Source organism: Manis pentadactyla, chromosome 16 (assembly GCF_030020395.1).
Source record: "Manis pentadactyla isolate mManPen7 chromosome 16, mManPen7.hap1, whole genome shotgun sequence".
Lineage (NCBI taxonomy): Eukaryota > Metazoa > Chordata > Mammalia > Pholidota > Manidae > Manis > Manis pentadactyla.
The window spans coordinates 24,546,862-24,566,576 of NC_080034.1; the positions used below are offsets into that span (position 1 = coordinate 24,546,862).

Below are 19,715 nucleotides of genomic sequence, written 5' to 3' on the forward strand. Positions count from 1 at the left end.
AGTGGATCTGACCTGCAGGTGAGCCTTCCTCACCTTCACATTTTTAGGTCTTGAGAGAGAAATTGTACCTAGTGGGAGTTTTCTTTCCTGTATGGTGAAGGTGAGTCACTGTTTTACACATCAAGCGACTCCATTATGTTCTCCTTACCCATCCAGCCCTCTTTATTCAGGCAGACACTCCAAGACGCGTGTCCCAAAGTGTTCATTTCTGAGACTTCACTCGAGAAAATTAGCCCCTAGTCCTGTCAGAAATACCAGAATGGCCAGAAACAGTCCTTGGGATGAGGAGCAGCAGGGGAAATGAGGGAAGGGAACTGAAACCAGTTTCAAGAACTTTTTGTCCTAAACTTCGGAAGTATAGAGAGTTAATATAATATTTTATGGGAAACCATATTTTGCATGTGGATCATCACTCCCAACACACACACACATACACACACACATACACACACCAAGCCATGGGCGGCTGCTATTGGCAAATGCCATCCTCTCCAATCACCAGAGCAGGGACGGGTTCCCTGACGCCCCAGGGCACCAGCCGTAGCTGGGGGCTCTGGCAGCCCTGGCAGCCCTGGCTGCCCAGGACTAGTCTGGGGAATGACAGCGTGGAAGGTGCTGCAAGGAAATCCCTTCCATGCTTTGTGGCATGTTAAAAATGCAGCATCACCCTCTCTGCTCCATTTCTTCGGCTGAAAAGCAGAATTCGAGGGCACAGGGAAACTGGAGGGGCCCAAAGGCCGCCCGCCCCCGGGAGCCCCCGCCCGCCCTCCCTCCACGGCGCCCCCTTCTTGGACTCCCGCTGCCGCTGCTCCAATGGGCCGGCAGCAGCTTCCTCTTCCATTCACTCGGGCGGGGACGGAAGAGGGACAGCAAAACTCTAAAAATAACTCCCAGCACCTAAAAAAAAAAAGCAAAGCTTAGCTGCCCAGCCCCTCCGCCGCTCGCTCCCTCCCTCCACCCACCTTCTGGGGCACATGTCTGCTTCTTACAACACCGAGGCACATGGTTCCAGCCAGGCACCGAACCCCACCAGGTCAGAGAGGAAATCCACATCTGTGGGACGCTCGGCGCGGAAACACCTCCAGCGAGGGAGGCCGGGGGACTGCAGCCCAGAGATGAAGGGCTAGACCGGGGCAGCGCTGCTCATGCGGTGAGAGCGGGCGCGGGGGGCGGCGAGGGCGCGGGGAGGCCGCGGCAGGGGTGGGTCCGGCGGTGCCCCCGCGCGCGCGGTCCGTGTTGCCCGCCTTGCTGCAACTTGCTGCAGTGTTTCAAAGAGTAGTAGGAGCGCGTGGAGGTGGGGCCGGGGAAAGACCCGGCGGAGGGGGTGGGGAGGCGGCCCAGAGCGGGTGGGCTGGGGGAGAGGGGCTAGCCCGGCGCTTACACATGTCACATGTGCTTTTTAAGACGGCCGGGAGCGCCTGCGAGCCGGACCTGGTGGAGGATGCTGCGGCAGGTGCTCCGCAGCGGGCTCCAGGCGTTCTGCCGCACGCTGGGCTTGTGCGTGAGCCGGCACCCGGTCTTCTTCCTCACCGTGCCCGCAGTCCTGACCGTCACCTTCGGCCTCAGCGCGCTCAACCGCTTCCAGCCCGAGGGCGACCTGGAGCGCCTGGTCGCTCCCAGCCACAGCCTGGCCAAGATCGAGCGCAGCCTGGCCAGCAGTCTTTTCCCCCTGGACCAGTCCAAAAGCCAGCTCTATTCGGACTTACACACCCCTGGGAGGTATGGCAGGGTGATCCTCCTCTCCCCACCCGGGGACAATATTTTGCTCCAGGCTGAGGGGATCCTGCAGACCCACCGAGCGGTGCTGGAAATGAAGGTGAACCACAAGGGCTATAATTATACTTTTTCCCATCTGTGTGTGTTGAGAAATCAGGATAAGAAATGCGTGCTGGATGATATTATTTCAGTGCTAGAGGATCTCAGGCAGGCTGCCGTCTCCAATAAGACAACAGCCAGGGTGCAAGTGAGGTATCCCAACACTAAATTAAAGGTATGCTCCTCCTGCATGCTTCTGCCAATTAAAGAGGCAGCGCTTCATTTCTTGCCCTAAACAAGCAAAGAAAATGCAGAGGTCTCATCCTTAAGACTCAGAAGCTAAGGCTTCTTTCATTTTTGGGGGGAAAAGATGGGCAACTGAGTGAAGCAAACGGGCAATGAATGGTACGACTAGAGATTAAGAAATTCAAAGCCAAACAAAACAAATGCCAAAAATGAAAAAAAAAAAAAAAAAGAAAAGAAAAAAGTTGTTTCTGAGACCCTGCAATTACATCTTTGTTCAGGGTTAATAAATCAGTGAATGGAAGGGGGCGGGGGAATCCTGAACAATTTGGGGGATTTCTTTTCATTATGGGGCTCTATGTATTTCTTATTACTGATTACACATCCACCTGGTGCCATATCCACCTACTTACATCTTCAGCCTGCTTGATTTTGACACACAGAGAGTTTGCATTTTGGTGCCATGTGAGTGTGTGTGTCTGAAAGCAGTGGAAATGGATGTAGTAGGGATTCCAGGAATTATGTGTATGTGTGTTTGCATAGCAAATTAAGCAGAAATTTTCTATGTGTAGAAATGGGAACGTGCAGCCGACTGATGTACTAGTTTGCTGAGTCCTGTTACTTATCTTTTCCATAAAAAATTACAAACCAAAGTAAGCTTATTACAACAGCCCCAAAGCAAAAGAAAACAAAAAATTCCACAGTCAGCAAAAATTGCAAAGAATGATTACTTCAGCATTACCTAGATTGTGCTGTTTGAACTCTCAATTCAGATTTTATTACTCAAATAGGATTTCCAAGCTCATTCTGTGCTGTTGGAATTGAGCTGCTGCAGGCAATGAGGTGTGCAGTCTCCAGGTGACTGAAGTTTCAGGGACAAATGTGACTTCCAAAAGAGTCATTGCACCATTTGTATGTTCAACCTTGTGCATGCTCAGAAGCTGCGCAGAGGAGAGCTCCCAAGACAGGTGTTTCCCAAGAAGGAATTTTGTGTCTTCTAATGTGTATGAGGACGTGTGTGTGTGCTTCTGTGGAGATAATGGAATAGCAGGGACTCCAGTTTCAGTAAATGGATGGCCTAATATAGGAAATCATATTTCTTTTTATTTCTTTGCTATATATAGTCAGCATCTTTACCTAATTTAAAAGTAACTTCCTCAGGATTTTTGAAATCAAAAGCCTCTTTTGCCTGAGTTGAAGGAAGAGTTAATGTACTTAGGAACTGAGGATTCCTCAGGAAACCTCATAACCTGCCTCCTTTTAACATGCTGTCCCTGTTTCAATGTATCCAGAGGCTGACAGGGTTTCAGCTTTACAAAACTAGGCAGCCCCTTGAGGTTTAGTGAAACTAGACAGATGATTCATCAGCTTGAAATCTAGGTAAGGGCTTGCCAGCTTCACACTTATTGAAGGGAGCATGATGAATATATATGTGGTTGGGCAGCATGCTTTTTGTTTCCTGAATCCTTTGCCATCAACATTTTTGCTTGCTAAAGAAAGGATGCACTGCCCTATAGTCTTTTAACCAAATTCTTTTCCATGCCAAACATCTGGTGTAGAGAAAGACTTGAATCTGTCATATTTAAGCTTCAATTTGCTTTCCCTATTGAGCAAGATTGCAGGGTATTTGTATGCATTATCAGTTGGGTCCCAGATTTCCTTTATTCAGCAGTACTCTCCAGGCATGAGAATAAAGGTCCAATCAGCCACTCTAGATGTTTTGTTTATCTGGCAGTATCATTATGACATTTACAGATAAACCGCTGAAGTCTTTAGTTCACTCATTGAATAATCAGTCGCCGTGCTTCTATTTTTATTAGTCTTTCTAGGCTCACAAGACAGAGTTTGGGACAAGAAAAGAAAGAGGTTGGCACTTTGATGGAACTTAAAAGTAGGAGATGTCAGTATTCTCACCCAGAATTACTTGCAAGTAGGGACTTTGCAATCTTTGGGTCCACCACTGAGCCAGCAACCATGCTAGGTCTATAGAAGGTGCCCCATCTAAACATTTTCACTGATGGGTTGGTCAATCTACATCTTGATAGTAGTCAGTGAATAATCATAAAAGAATGGAGGGATGAATGATAGGAGTCAGTCTAGTAGTAGAATTACTCTATGAACTGTAAGAAGACAGGAGAATTCTACACTGGCTCTGTAAACTCTAAAGTCCTTATTCTGTGACATACTAGTGTCATTGTCTCTTCAAATGTGCTGGTTTGACTCTGCACAGCATTGGTGAGAATTGTTTCAGCTATGTTTGGGAGAATGAATCCTTTGAGAAACTTATGAGAGCAACAGGCCCTCTCAAGCATCTAGTTGCATCTCCCATATTAATGTAATATAAAATATAATTTGTAAAGTACCATGGATATGTAAAATTCTATCGGAGGACCTCCAAGGACTTCCAGGTTAGGAACTCGCTGGCACAAAGCAAAGTGAGATAGCCATTGGTTTTGGTCATCTGTTATTTGGAAATGATTTAAATTCATGTGTGGCAGTGGTTCTCAAGGAGTGTTCCTATAATATTGATATGTGCTAAAGTTTGAGAAGTTCCAATGTATGTGATCTCTGGGAAAATTTTATATGTACATATTTTGGCCTTCTGATTTATTTTGCTTTCCTTTGTCATACTTGGGTCACCACTCTTCTTAACTCTGGCCAATATGGGAAATTTTAGTACTGGAAGATGCTATTGGTGGGCAGGGAATCAGTAGTTGAGGAAAAATGCAAAATAAATAACAGTAATTTGATAATGTGTGTAGGAACTGGTGATCTTTTTATGTGACAGCAGTAGTAGTTGGTTCTTGGAGATAGTCTGACGATGTATTAGAAGAAGTGGTCAGAAACAGTTACAACAATCAGAAGGGCAGCTGCCATACAGTAATAAGACATCCAAGTAGACCTGAGCACAGAAAGGTCTAGAGCTTCTGATAAACATGAGTATCTTGACAAGGTGATCCAGACAAACCAGGACACAGAAAGTTCCCTGGTATTCAAGAGGCTCAGATAAAGCTGTTATGAATAAACAGGAGTCAGCTTAGACAGCAGAAAAATGAAACATACACACATTTTCAAAAGCAGTGTAGAAAAGAGACCAAAATCTGAAATCCCTACACCTACATAATATAAACAGTACAATTGGGACTGTTATTATAATATTTATATTAGTTAGTCACAAAGGTCATATCTTCTCTTTATTCTGTACTATTCACATTCCCCCATCCCCACCTTGTCCAGTTCCATTACAGAGTATTCACATCATTGATTAGTCCATTGATTAATTTGTATATTTATACAGTAATATCATAAAATCATCATCACTTTTCAAACCCCTGTGGCATGCTTTTATTTCAAAGGCATTCTCTACATTCTCCAGGTTTCTGTGAAGTGTTTTTGACCCCAATAATTTGAGGGCCATTTTTCTCACCTTTTAAAACACACACATAGTGTATAAATTAATACAATGTGGCCAGACTGAATTTTTAAGTTAAATACATTGCATATTGTTGAAACCAGTTTCTTGATTTAAATGAAACTCAAACTCCTTAAGGCAAGGACTACTCTGGACTTCAGAAATGTTTTCATTATAATCCAGTTGGCTCAGATGGCTGTGGGTAGTATTCCCTGCTGCTTAGGTAGGCCATCATGACCTCACTTTTACATCTGACTAGTTCTAAGAAAGTAACAATTCCCATACGTCCCTGTTCTTTATTTTGGCCACAATGCAAGACATAGATGAAGCAGACAAATGTGATCCATGTTATATGACAAGAAAAGAATGAAGCAGATTTGATTCCCCTGCAGCCTGTTCTTCCCATTAAATTCCATTAATACTGAACCTCTGAACAGATGTTTAAGTCAAGTGTATGTGCTACACTTAAGAACAGGAGCAAAGACAGACTCCCGCTTCCTGGCAAAAGACAGTGTTCCTTTGGGTACATTTTGAGTATATCTCCCAGGTTAGGAAGATGTTGCCACTAATTATTTAAATCCAGTCTCAGCAAAAGGGCAACTTAAACCAACATGGGAAAGTAAGGACCAATGTCGTTTTTAGAAATTTCCAAGAAAAGTTTTTCTATATATTTCCATCATTTATTCTAAAATCACATAAGACATCATCTGTGTCAGGATGTTTTCTGGTTTGTGATTGAAGCTTACCTTCCTGATTCTATCCCTTAAAAGGGAAAAACACTGCTACCTCATCAGTTTGTATCCTAAGTGGTGTTCCTTTTTATACACAGCATGCCAGTTTTACAATTTTATGTGTCAGTGAGAGTATTTTTATTACCATTTGGTAGGTAAGGAAACTAAAAACAGAAGGTTAAGTAACTTTTACAAGGTCCCCAAGGTAGTACATTGTACAGCTAGAATTATAATCCAGGTCTGCCAGGCCTGAAGTTCATATTCTTAACCATGATCTTATACTAGGTCCTATCACATCCTGCACCATTCTCTGTAAAAACAGCCCTTTGTACTAACAAAGATCTAGGGGCATAATTCCCAAGCCATCTCAAATCACATTTAAAGACCACCACTGATCTTTCACACCAGAACACATGCTCACTCAGAGTCACCAGCCCATAAGATAGTGAAGTGAAGCTTCACCTCCTCTATTCACCCACAAGGGAGTGAAACTTCCAGTTTGGGCAAACTCCTGGCATGTGCCTACTGTGGAACCTGCCACGAAGGGTGTAGCAGATTCCTTGCTGACACGTGACTTTACCTTTCATATCATTTCACTTCATCTCAGAGCAAACCAGCATGAGGCTCCAGGAACAACTGAAAGTGGGAAATACTGTAATGTGGCCCAAGGATTTGAGCCAGGGTCATCTGACAGACAAGCCTGGGTATTTCTTTCTTAAATTGGCATCATTTAAAATAATTGGTGAGACAGCGGAGAGTAAGACAATGTATACGACATTGAAACGTGTTCAGAGGATCTAAGTTCTAACCCCAGTTCTTTAAAGATCAGTTGTGTGGTATTGGACAAGTTCTATCACTAATCTAGGCTTCACCTTCTAAGATTCTTCTGTAACATTCTTCTGTAGATAAATATCATTATAGTGGATTTGGGAATACATTCAAGAATAGTTTTCCTCTGGAGTAAAGTAGATGTTCTTGATTAGATTTAAACTATGCTGTTGCACATTATTAATCATTTTCCTAATTAAATTATTGTACATATATTTCCTAGCTACCGTATCAGGATAAGTTGGTTCACTAAACTTTTGAGTGTTGGTTCACGAGCTGGCCCCCATATACAGAGAGCAAGGAGAGACCGAAGAAAGAGGCAAACCCCTCCAGACTGGTAGGGGGCAGGTTTAATAAGCAAGGGAACCTACATAAGCCAAGGCTTGTTTTGGGCAGACGCAAGATGAGTACATCTCCACAGCTACCCACCAGAACCTCGGAAGTTTATAGAGAGACCTGAACAGGGTTCAGTCACGCACAACACCCAGATGGCCTCAACAACGCAACGCCACAGTGCTCTTCCAGGGCTGCATCCTTGAAAATAACACCCACTGAGGGAAGGGTGCACGGGAAAGGGACGAGGACAGTCCAAGGACAGGGGAGGGGTGAGGAGCCTCCGTTTGCCTGGGTCCAGCTCACAGGACAACTGGTGGTCATGCCTTCTTGACCTCCTTCAACACTGAGCACCCAAGTAGACAGGAGACTTGCTTGGTATAGGGGCCCAGCAAAGACCTTTAAACTAAATTAAATAGGTACTCATTCGTGCTTCCTTTCATTTTGGGAAATCAAGGATTAAGGGAGGGTTAAAAAATAGGAACAGAAATGGTTCTTCCCGTTCTTCTCATTTCCTTACCCTCAGCTGATCTGCAGGTGGTGTCCTCCGAGGTCCAGGACCACCAAGAGCCTGGGGTGGGTGTGGGGAGGGAAGTCAGAGAGTCGCATGCAACACGGTAGAAGTGTGGGAGAAACTAAGGCTGCCCCCCCTTTGCCTCTCCTGCCACTTTAAACAGTCACTTTAACAGTTTTTTTTGTCTTTTCTGCTGTAGATATTACTACAACTAAAACACACTTTCAGTTATGTTGTGCTTTTCAAAATACATTGTGTGTGGAGAATATTTTGCATTTTAGCCCTTTAACTCTTACAACATGATTGGACCACACTGCCTCTAATTCAGTTTTAGAGCTTCTCAGCATATGCTCAGACCTATTCCAGATATAACCAGACATCTCTACGCATGGTCAATAGAAATCTTTTAAAGAGAAAATCTGGAAATCCTAAGATTCTAGATTTGCATAAGACAGCTCAAGATTGGACCGCAGACCTATTTCTTCCCTAACTTACTCAAACAAATCACCGGGGCCCCCTTGCCAGGGTGGAATCGCAGAAGTGACTCATTTCTCTTTCTGCCAGTGCGTGGGTGGACCAGGGTACATTCATCACAGCCCTGGCACACAGAAACATTTAAGCAATGCTTCTGACTTCAAAGCATGCCAAGTTGCATTGTAAGCCACAAAATTAATTTCCTTTTGTTTTCTAAGACCTTGCTCCTCAAAGTGTTGACCAGCAGCATCAGCTCACCTGGGAGCTTGTTGAAATGAAATGAAATGAAAACTGTCCAGGTCTCCACCACAGACCTGCTGACCGGAATCTGCATTTTAACAAGCTCCCCGGTTGTTTGAGAAGCTCACGTCTAAGACGCAAGGTTGACTTTAGTAGTCCTCTTTTATGGTTTGAGTTTGAAGTAACGTGTCAATTCAGACTAAAAAACACCCTAAGAAAATGAATTGAGCCCGTAACCATGTCATTTAGTCATGTGCTAGGCACACTGAAGAAATCCCTAGAGAATTCTCAGGCAGCTATGCCACAGTAAGAAACCCTCATTCCTGTCATCTGTAGTTGGGCTTGTCACCTGCTTAAGCTTAAAGCTGATGACTGTCGTTCAGTATTTTCCAAAAATGTTGAAATTAAATCTAGCCATCTCTTTAAGAAAAAAAATCAGCAGCATTTTTCTTGGGTCCCTGTGTGGTAATCTCACAATAGTAGCAGTAAGCCCTCGTTAGCCTAATTTTGTTAATATCATATGAGAACACAAGGTATAGAACTATACATAGGAGCAAAAATATCTGGGGGAAATGAAACACAAAATCACAGCGGGGCGTATTTTTAATGTGGAATTGCAATCCATGCTTTTCTCAGACAGGATTATTATGGCAGGGCCATTCACTGAAATCAAGGCTCATTCTCTGTCATTCAGACGAATCTAAGGCCTCTGAAAAGTACCTGATGAGCAGCACTCAGACTGAATGGACTGTGTTTGTTACAGGACTTGTGTTAGGACAGCCAATGTTTTCCTTCCAGAGCTACCCTGCCCCTGTGGAGAGGCCACACCTGGACCACCCTGACTAGCCTGAAGGCCGAGTAGAGGCTTGGGGTTCTGGAAAGCAGAGGCATGTTTAAAGGGTTCTCATAGCTTCGGGAGGTCCAGGTGTTCGTGGCAGATGGAGGCTTGACTGGATGGCTACAGTTCAGCTTCAGAGTTGATACTTCCCTTTGAATGTTCAGGTCTGTACTCTCACTTCACCAGGTGCCTTACTTACCTGGAACGAGAGAAGGTTTGGTTGTGGTTGTCACTGCAGGTCATGCTGATGTGGGCAAAATGCACATTAGATTCAAAAGCCGTTCATATGCACATTCATTCGGGTAACTATCCTGACAGTCTGCTGTGTGTATGCCAGGCATTGTGGTGGGCACTGGAGACTCAGTGAGGAACAATGCAGATGTGGTAGTTGCTTTCCAGGAGCTTGAGCCTAGGGAAAAAAAAGACAAAAATCACATGGACAAATTCATCATTAAAGATTATCAAGGAGGAAAAATACTTGGTGCCATGAAATGCAGTAGCAAGTCTGGGGATATTACAAATGACTTTCTTAAGGAAATGGCCATGAGCCAAAATCTGAAGGGTGACCAGGAGGTTACATGCCAAGCAGCTTAGACGGTAGAAGCAAGAGTACAAAGGGGAGGTGCGTTAGGTGCCTTGACTGAAAGCCACTGTGGATGGAAGTTAGTGTGACAATGGTCAGGGTTCTAAGGGCCTCATAAAAATTTCTTGAGAGTTGGTGTAACACACATTTGATCAGGGTCTGTGCGTCTGGATTGTCTGAGTTCGTATCTTTGCTGTGGCCCATTAGCTCCATGACCCTATACAAACATTTCAGCCTCTTTTGTTACTGGCTCCCTCCTTACAGCCCTCTTTGCATTGAACAGATTAAATGACTTCATAATAACCGAAAACAGTGCTTCTCAAACTCTCATTGTCACTGGGGGATCTTGTTAAAAATTACAGATTCTGTTTCAGTAGATCTGGGGTAGGGTGAGAGTTTGCATTTCTAGAAGTGGTGCTATGCTGCTGGTCCATGAACCACACTGAGTAGGAAGGGCAAATTCTTAACCAGGGCTAGTGGTTTAATTCCTTGAACACTGATAGTCTGCCTTCATCCAGAATTGGTTAATTGACTTATGAACTCATAATCCAATGAAAAATCCGTTTTCTTTCAACCCTCAAAGCTGAAAATCTTTCGATCATATATGGTGGTTGTTCCTATTTCCTCAGTAGGTGCGGTATGAGGGACAGAGCCCTCTGATTTTTGCACTGAAGAGCTGGAGCAACCTCTCGTTGCTATGGAGAGTAAAGAGCAGACAAGGGGAGTGCAGTGGTTTCAGGTCGGGCAGTATCTCAGAGGTTGCACTTCTACGATATTCTTAGTAGGGCTAGCTTGACCACTTTCTTCCCTTCTTGGCTTCTGTGATATCCTGGTTCTCTTTCTATATCTCTGATGGTTTTCTACTTCTGACTACCTCCCTCCTCTTACTATTCCCAAACTTGTAATTATTCCCATAAAACGGTCTTTTTCATAGTCTGTTCTCTCAACATTCTCATTCAAGCCAAACATCTAGTGTCTCCCATGTTTTTGACTCTTTTAATGTCATCTCTAATGCCGTCATTTACTCAGGTTCAGAATCTCAGCCACCTTTGACTCTTCCTGCCCACCCCAGGACATATACATGGTAATGTCTAATTAACTGATTATTATACATCAGAAGTTCTCAACGTGTGGTCCTGGCCCAATAGTATCTCCATCACCCTGGGAACCTGTTAGAAATGCACATTCTCAGACCTCATTCCAGACCCACTGAAACTGAGTGGAGGCCCGACAAGCACTCTAGGTTCATTTGGATTCCTACTGAAGTGAGAGAACCGCTGTTCTACAAGAGTGGTGCTCAGTCTTGGCTGAATGCAGGAATCATAAGGAGAACTTTAAAAATACCCATGCGTGGGTCCCATCTCCAGAGACTCTGATTTAATTAGTCTGTCACGGGCACTGGGATTTTTAAAAATGCCTCTGGTGATTACAATGTATTTCCAAGGTTGAAGACCAATGTCTCCTTTCAGATTCCTTTGCCTTTTCTTTCTGTCTCTCCCTTGGACTTTCATCACCCCTTCCCTATTTTATTTATGTGATAATCTGATCTTTCTCACATAATTCCTCACACTTGGAACCTAGCTTATATAATAGGATCATATACATCTCTTGATTATATTTTCTTCTAGCCAATTCTTGCAAGAGCTTCCCATTGCCTGCAGAAGAAATGACAAACTTCTGACCATGGCTGTTGAGAACTTACCTTGGCCAGACTCCCAACCTTCTTTGCAGTTTCAGGTGCTGCCTCCAAACCAGAGCAAACCCACCCTGAACTTTCTTGTTTTCTTACCTTCATTCATACTCTTGCTTTTGCTTGGAACTTCTTTCATCCTGGCAAACTCTCCCACATCGCTTAAAAGCCGAGGCCCCAAAGCCACTTCTTCCATGGAGCATCTCTAAAGGCTCCCAGAGGTAGGAAACACTGCCATGATCTTTGGGGGTCCTTTGAAGGCCGTTCCCTTAATCACAGTCTACCTTGTATTTTAGATTTGTTGCAAGTTTTGCTGAACTATGACTGTGGCGTCTGATGAACCAATAGGGCTGGTAGCTATCATTACATGATTGATTTGCCTGGGAGGAGCTACCAATAGGAGGAAGTCTGTGGGGGAAATTGCGCAAGAACCGGAGGAAAGCCCACCCCAGTCACTCTGATGTTCCAAGGCTGTGTCTGAATGCTAAAGAGAGGGGGTCACAGAAAGGCAATGAAAGCTGTTTGAGTGGTCCTGAGGTACATGAGGCATAAACAACATAGCTTTGGCATTAGGAGACAAAGAGCCATCAGACCAGGGAGAGAGAGATGCTTTCCCCACCTGTAAACAGCACACATGTAACGTCAGGTCAGGAGGGGATGCATGGGCACCCGGTAGGGCTGTCAGATTTATCAAATAAAAATGCGGGGCACCACATTAAATTTGAACTTGGGATAAAGAATAATTGTTTTAGTATAAGTATGTCATAAATATTGTATTCTTTACTTGCCTGAAATTCAGATTTAACTGGGTGTCCTGTGTTTTATCTGGCAACGTAGCACTGTGGGAATTCACAGAATTACATCCGAAGATCCCAGCAGAGACCTCAGAGTGTCACAGGGAACAGTACCAGTTCTAACTCACAGTAAGTTGCCATCAGCCAGGGGGCCAGAGAGAAAGACCATGAAAGGTCTCTTTGGCAAATAATTATAAAGATATCCTAAGGACTCCCAGAAATTCATGGTTAAAAGTGTTCAGGGGCCAGAGTTTGTGTCCTATCCAAGTGAGGATGCAAGCAAGTGAAATTTCAGTTCCTCTTCCTTTAACGTCGTTTGTGTATTCTGGTCTTAGGAATCCCCAGTTACATTTGTTTTTTACTAGTTCTGAGTGTCTACTTCTAATGAGGTAAAAACTGATTGATGAAAAGAAATTCATCTGAAGACTATACTGGATAAAGATTCTATTTCGCAGAAATATCTTTTATTTTAACTATGAGAAAAGGAGACATACTGATATACAAAAGAAAAATTTAATTAAAGCAAAGAGCCAATGGATAACAGATTGGTGAAAATTTGAAGGGAGGGAATATGACCAAACCAAAATTTAAACCTGTAAGAATAGGTTACCCTTCCCATGTGTGAAATGTTGCATTAAAAACAAAGGTGAGGCATACTATGAAACATTTGTACAATAGCACTAAGGAGTATATGTGCTATTTAGAACCTGTCTTATTTTCCTTCAAGATTATAAAGTTTGTAAAGGCAGGGATCATAACTGTTCATATTTCATATTTAAAAGAAATGTGACAAAAGGTTAGCTTATAATTTCTGCCTTCCCTGGAACCAGGTCCTCCTGCAGAGGAATGATCTGGAGGATGTCTGGAGGGCCAAGTCCTGGGTGAATGAGGTAGAGCCTGCGGAATGGAGCGTGAGACTGTCAGTAACTCCCCTGCAGACAGATGCTTCCAGCGCCCCCAGAGGGATGAGAAGCTCAGCTCAGGGTTTGAACTAGTTTAATGACCCCTTTTCATACACAGAACACACCTCTCCAAGGAAATAGCACCTAAAACCGGTGTTAACAACTTTGACTTTTATTATCATTTCCTTCTTTTCAACCATTTTTACCTTGGGGATTATTTTTAAGGAATTGGATCCTTTCTAGGCTGTAATACTTTCGATTTTTTTTTATTAATTCATCACTTCCTATCAGCATGTCTCTTACTAAACAATGTTCAAGTTTATATTTTTAATTGACTTATCTAAAAAAGTTGTTTATATGCTATTATCCTCCTACTCGACTTCTTCCCGATAGAATATTTTGGTAATTGATAAAAGATCCTGATTTCCCATCTTTCCCTCAGGTCAATGTCCTGAAAACTTACTGATGATATTAAAGTCATAAGCATTGACAGTCTGGCCCATATCACCTAATGCAACCAATGTTTTTATTGAGGTCAGCCCTATTTCTTCAAAGGTTAAAATAGGGGAGTGTCTTATTGATTCTCTCTTTAAAGTTTTTAAAATTTTTAAACAATAATGAAGAGGGTAATCAAAAAGAAACAGACAAATCTATGTTTGAATCCAATTTTGTCACTTACTTAGCTGTATGACTTCAGACACGTTATTTAATGTCCTTGTCCAAGTAGTTTTTCTGTTAAAAAATAATTATTAATATCTACTCTGCAGATTTTTGAAATTTCTGGCACTTGGTAGTTTCTTAATAAAGCTATTTTTTTAAGTATAAATCCAACATCATACTGATAGCACCAAAAGATTAGGAAACCAAGTGAAAAAGTCTCTCACAATCCCACTCACTAATTCTATGAACAATTTATTTCCAGTCTTTAGTTGTAAAATAAACAGTAATTATATAGGGTGTATGTCTTTTTTAGAATCTATTCATTTAAATTTTTTCATATACATTTTCAGTATTATTTTATTCATTGCTCAAAAATTGGGCAAGTGAAGGTGACATAATTTACTTAATTGTTCATTTATTATTACCTTTACAGTATTTCTGAGGCAGTGTTTTTGGAACTGATTTTCACAGTCCTTAACAGGCATAAGAAAGAAAGCAAAATATTCTGGCTTGTCAACAGCAGCTGTAGGAAAAGAACATTTTCTTATGTGATTTAAAATGTGGTTTTCATATGTATCTGCACTTATGAAAGCAAGATAAAAATATAGGTCAACAAGTTCCAGGGGAGCAGGTGTCCCAAGAAAAACCTTGGATAGAAATTAGAAGGACCTGATTTATTTATAGACCCACTCCAAAATGCTGTAAATTGCTTTGTTAAGGACCACATCCAAGATTAAGCTTCTAAGAGTACCTTATGGGTTATCCTATTACAAAGTAATTTTTATAGCTTTTCACTTGGTAGAGCTCAGTGATTCTCAAAAGAAATAATTTGGGAACTTTCCAGTCGTAAGATGCCTGGAGCCCCCTTTCCCCAGACCAAGTGAATCAACATCTCTGGGGAAAGGGCCTGAGAATTGGTATTTTTAAGCTCTTGCTGTGACTCCAGTGGATAATCAGATTGGACAATACTGAAGGACCCTGAACCAAAAAATGATCCTCCCATCCTATCCAGCGCCTTACGTATAGGATGAGAGGCTAAGGGAATAATGCAGCTTCTCCCGAACCTCAGCTTCAGGCCCAGTCTGGAATCTCAAAGGACAGATATCTATTTGCTCTGATGCCCATAATCATGGTACCCTTTTCCTGCCTGGTGAGCTGTCTCCATGCGAGCTCTGCATCTCTGCAAATAAACAACTTCATCATCACCTGTAATTCCCTAATCTGGTATTGACTGGCCAGAAATACGATGTCTTAATCAATTTGTTATGCTCTGAACATGTCCTGGATTGCTAGTCATTGTGAAAATATACCCTTTGACACTTTAAAAGGCATCCTTACTTAATATGTTTCTGCAAAGAGATTAATAAAGAAAATCTGTAGGCACATGATAAATATTTATTAGGATGATGATGGAGCCAAAGCTAATAAATCTTGATAGCTCAAAGAAATACAATACCAGGACTTGAAAAAGCCTTTCAATTTGTATTAAGTTGTTACTAGCTCCTTGGTTTTCATCAAGGTATTCCTTCATATTCTGAGATGGTCAGTGTTGACTACTTTGTAACCAATTCATTAATGCTATCCACTGTCACCACATATTTTTGATAAGTGCATAGTAGGAGATAAAGAAATATGTATTGAATGAGTGAGTGAGCAAGTGAATTAACTATTAGGCTTTTTAATGATCACATTTTGAGTATTAAAAGCATGATATTGAAAAATTTCAAATACCCGCAGTCTTAGTTCAGCCAAACCTTACTTCATCTTCAGCCAAATCCCACATCTTCTATGATTTCACCTATGGAAATAGTATGATATTTCTAAACATAGGAGTTCTGGGAAGTTTAACTACTAGTTTTAGCAAGCTTGAGATTTCTAACTCATTCATAAATGAATCCTGGCTTCCTAAGATCAGTGTGGCAAGTCAACTCTTATTAAAACATTATTAACACAATGTCTAATTAAAGGAAAAGTATGTTCATGAAAGTGCAATGAATATTTAAAGTAGTTCTAGCTACATAGAAGCCATAACAATCTAAGTGACCTTTTTGGGTCAGTAGAAAGCTTTTCCATTAGCAACCCAGGGGATTCACAAATCATACACTCCCTTTCTTATTATTTTTAATTGGCAATTATAAATCATTTGACACAGTGAGGTGAAAAGATATATTCTTAGTCAATATGAATGATGTGGTGTGCATGACTAGCCACTAAAAACTAGAAATTGTACATTACCAAAAGAAAACTTAACATTTTGGCACCCCACTATCACTTTGTATTAAATACTTTATCTTTGGCCAAAACTAAAAGCATTTTACAAAGTGGAATCCATACTTATATTTTGCAAAGCCATATAAGATAAGGAGTTGACTCCTCTTTTACTTACTGTCCTAAAACAAAGTATTAAGGAATTGTGGCATGTCTTAAAGGAATTTGATATAAGCATCACATTTTGTGGATATATTTATGTAACTGTGGCTATAAGACTTCATCAAGAGAAATTTGGAAGCTTATCTAATCTACACATTTCAGAAAGTCCTATTATATATAAATTCCTTCAATAACCTACTCACTATTTAATGCCTCTTTAGAAGAAAATTATTCCTCATATCTATTTAAAACAGGTGTTCCTATTTCTTTTTCCTTCAGCAAAGAAGGAGAATCTTGGTCATTGCTATATTTTTGAACCAACTTCTACCTGTAACCTTGGAAATAGTCATTATACTTTTCCGTTTTCCTCTCTAGCTGAATATTCTCTTAGAGAAGTCGTTCAAAGATGCTTATTTCAATTGGTAATAGATGTTTTCTTTTTCAAAATATATTCATTAATTACATAGACCCCATGCTCCACCTGACAGCCTTTTTATTGTTAGCAAACTTTTAAGTTTGGGAAATTGTTATATCTCCTGAGTCTTTGATACATGTGCTATGTCTTTATAAAAACATATAAGTATCTCCCATGCTCTACCCTTTCTCCTAGCTGTTTGCCTCATCTCAATGAATAGCCTTTCTAAATAAAGATGTATTCCATGTAGTCCATTGTTTCAGGCACTGTGCTAGGCACTGGAGTTACAGAGATAAGTTACAGATCTTTTTTTTCCCGGAAACCTACAGTCTAGTGAGGAAGGAAGAAAATTAATGGGGAGATATCAGTACAGCCTGGTAACTTGAATCTTAAAGGTTAGTTCAAAGTGGTCCAAACCTCTGAATAATCCAGAATTGGTGCTTCATCAGATTCAGCCCTCTTCAAGGGCTCAGTAATAAAAGGAAATTCTCTTTACTGGTGGGAGAAGTCTTTCAAAGATGCTTATTTCAATTGGTAATAGATGTTTTCTTTTTCAAAATGTATTCATTAAAATTGAGGTCAATGGAGTGCTGCTTTCCATAAGCCGGGAAATATTTTGCTCTCATCAGTTACTCTGAAGGTTATGAAGTCAGCATAAAATCCCAATAATGCTACAGACTAAAAAAATGAATACAAAGCAGGAAAATTTTATGGGTATGGACCAAGAAATATCAAGATGAAAAAACATGAGGGTCATTAATCATCCACAAGACCTAGCCAGAAGATTTTTGGATAGTGGAACTTTCCATGACCCCAAAAATTATCCTGCCCTCGGATCTTTCCTCCCTAATGCATAGTAACTGGTAAGATAATTGTGGGATTATTTAACCAGAAAAAAAGAGGTATATATACAAATATAGACATCTTTTATAAATCATGAAGCAACCACAGCTAACATGCTAAACATTTGCAATTAGGACCAAGAAGGGGACTTTTGTTTTGGGTAATACCTGATGTAATAAACATCTCTGACTTAGTACCCACTTAGGTGGTAAATCAGCATTTTTGTTCCTATTAAACAAGTTAGTCACTTTTACATCTTTAAAAAAATGGTCCTGTTGAATCTTTCTAGAACAGGATGAGTAAATATAGTCAACAGAAGGTATCACATCTTTACTGATTGATAGGCTTCTGAGAGTTAATGTTTAGGTACAGATTGTAGGGCTCCAAGCCTCTGTGTTGAGAAACGTAAGACGGAAATGGGCCCTCTTCTTTTTCAAAAGGATTCTTTGTACTAGCGAAGTGATGTGTGGCATTAAATAATTGCCCAGGGTATTCAATCTTCATAAATAGAAAATCCAGATACTGTTTGTCTGACTGTCTTACAGCAATCCTTTTATTTTGCTTTATTTATCTCAGTAATTGTTTCAGTTCTCTGGGGTTTTTTGTTGTTACTTGTTTGCTTGGTATCAAAGATAGTAAGACTGCAAGTTGGGAAGTCTCTTTCTTTGAGTATTTTGGGGCAAGAATAGACTGTGGGGGGCCTGATGCGTATCCCGGGGAGCAGTTCCAGCATTTAATGATCATGAGCACTGACATAGACCCAGCACTCAATCATGGGAAAGGCATTGCTCCAAATAGCACACAGGAACTCATTGTTCTCACTAACAGCCCAGTGAGGCACTCCCTTACACTGCCGACATTCATGCAATGAGGAAACAGAGGCACCAATGGCTAAGCATGTCAAAGTCCATTCAGTCTGCACTGGAGCCATTATTCTTTCTGCAGCATCTCCCTTCTGATTCCTGAACCACTGACCACACAGTTCCTTCGATCTTTAGTCTAGGTGCACATACTATTTCTAAAGCTTCTCCTAATGGTTTTTACAGGAAACTCAAGATTAAAAGTAAAAATGGATTCACTGTACCTTTCAAATTCATCCTCACACAGAACTAATAAAAGTACATTCCCTATAGCATTTTTTTCCAAAGCAATTAAGGCAGTTTTATTAAGCTCAATTTATGTGCACCTCACTTAATTGATCGAATTTCTGCCACTTTTCTTGGAATATTTCTCTAAAGGCCCTAATAAACCTTACTGATATCATGACACTTCTTCATTATAAAACTATTGTTCTTTATTATGATATTCCATTATTCCTTTTTTATTAACAACGTAGAATGACCCTAAATAATTCTTCTTTCTCTAATAATTCATGTTGATCCCTGGTTTTTATGAAAACCAGAAATCAGAGCCCATCTCCTGGCTTTTTAGAATAGAAGCCATTGTAAATAGAAACATATCTGATGTAATTTTTAAGTGACCGTGTTCTGTCCCAGATTTAGATAGGGGAAAACTGGCAGCCGAAGTCCTTCTAATTGTATTTAATGACCACCACTCTGAGAGCACCCAGAATATTTGGAGATAATGAATATTTGTCATATAATGAATAAACTTTTATAGAGTTCTCACTCTGTGCAAGATAATAATAGATTTCATGTTTCAGGAGCAGTATGAAATACTACCCCTACCAGCAAGGAATTTACAACTTAGTTGACTAAATAGACAACTTAGTGGACATGTCACATATGTATAGTGAGTGTAGAAGGCAGGAAATGCCCTGTGAGGAAAGCAGATACTACTTGCTGTAGAAAGGAATCCAGAGGAATAATGGATTAGCTTTATCTTTCCCTAAGGTTTTTAGGATGAAGGGGGATTTGAGCTGGTTCCAGAAGCAAAAGTTGGAATCAGCTGAAGAGTGCGGTGAAAGCATGTGAGACAAAAGAAGAACCAGTCTTTAGAAACCACCACTTAGGAGGTAAATCAGTATTTTTATTCTCATTAAACAAATGGGGAGAATTATTTTATTTCCTAGAACTGACCCTGGTAGGCTAATTAGAGTTATAGAAAGTGCTCCTTAACAGTTACCTAGA

At 41.1% G+C, this 19,715-nt stretch overlaps 1 protein-coding gene across 2 annotated transcripts in view; it reads left to right on the plus strand.

Annotated features, from left to right (window-relative positions):
- Positions 1–468: 468 nt before the first annotated feature.
- The window catches only part of LOC118927793 (patched domain-containing protein 4), a 170,489-nt gene continuing 151,242 nt past the window's right edge, over positions 469–19,715 (plus strand). The window contains exons 1-2 of one of the 2 annotated variants that reach the window (XM_036916421.2): positions 469–1,150; positions 1,405–1,816. In XM_036916421.2, coding sequence (XP_036772316.2) covers positions 1,146–1,150; positions 1,405–1,816 — 417 coding nt within the window. In that variant the 5' untranslated portion in view covers positions 469–1,145. Of the gene's footprint in view, positions 1,151–1,390; positions 1,817–19,715 lie in introns of those variants that run through there. The other variant, XM_036916420.2, reaches the window with a different exon arrangement.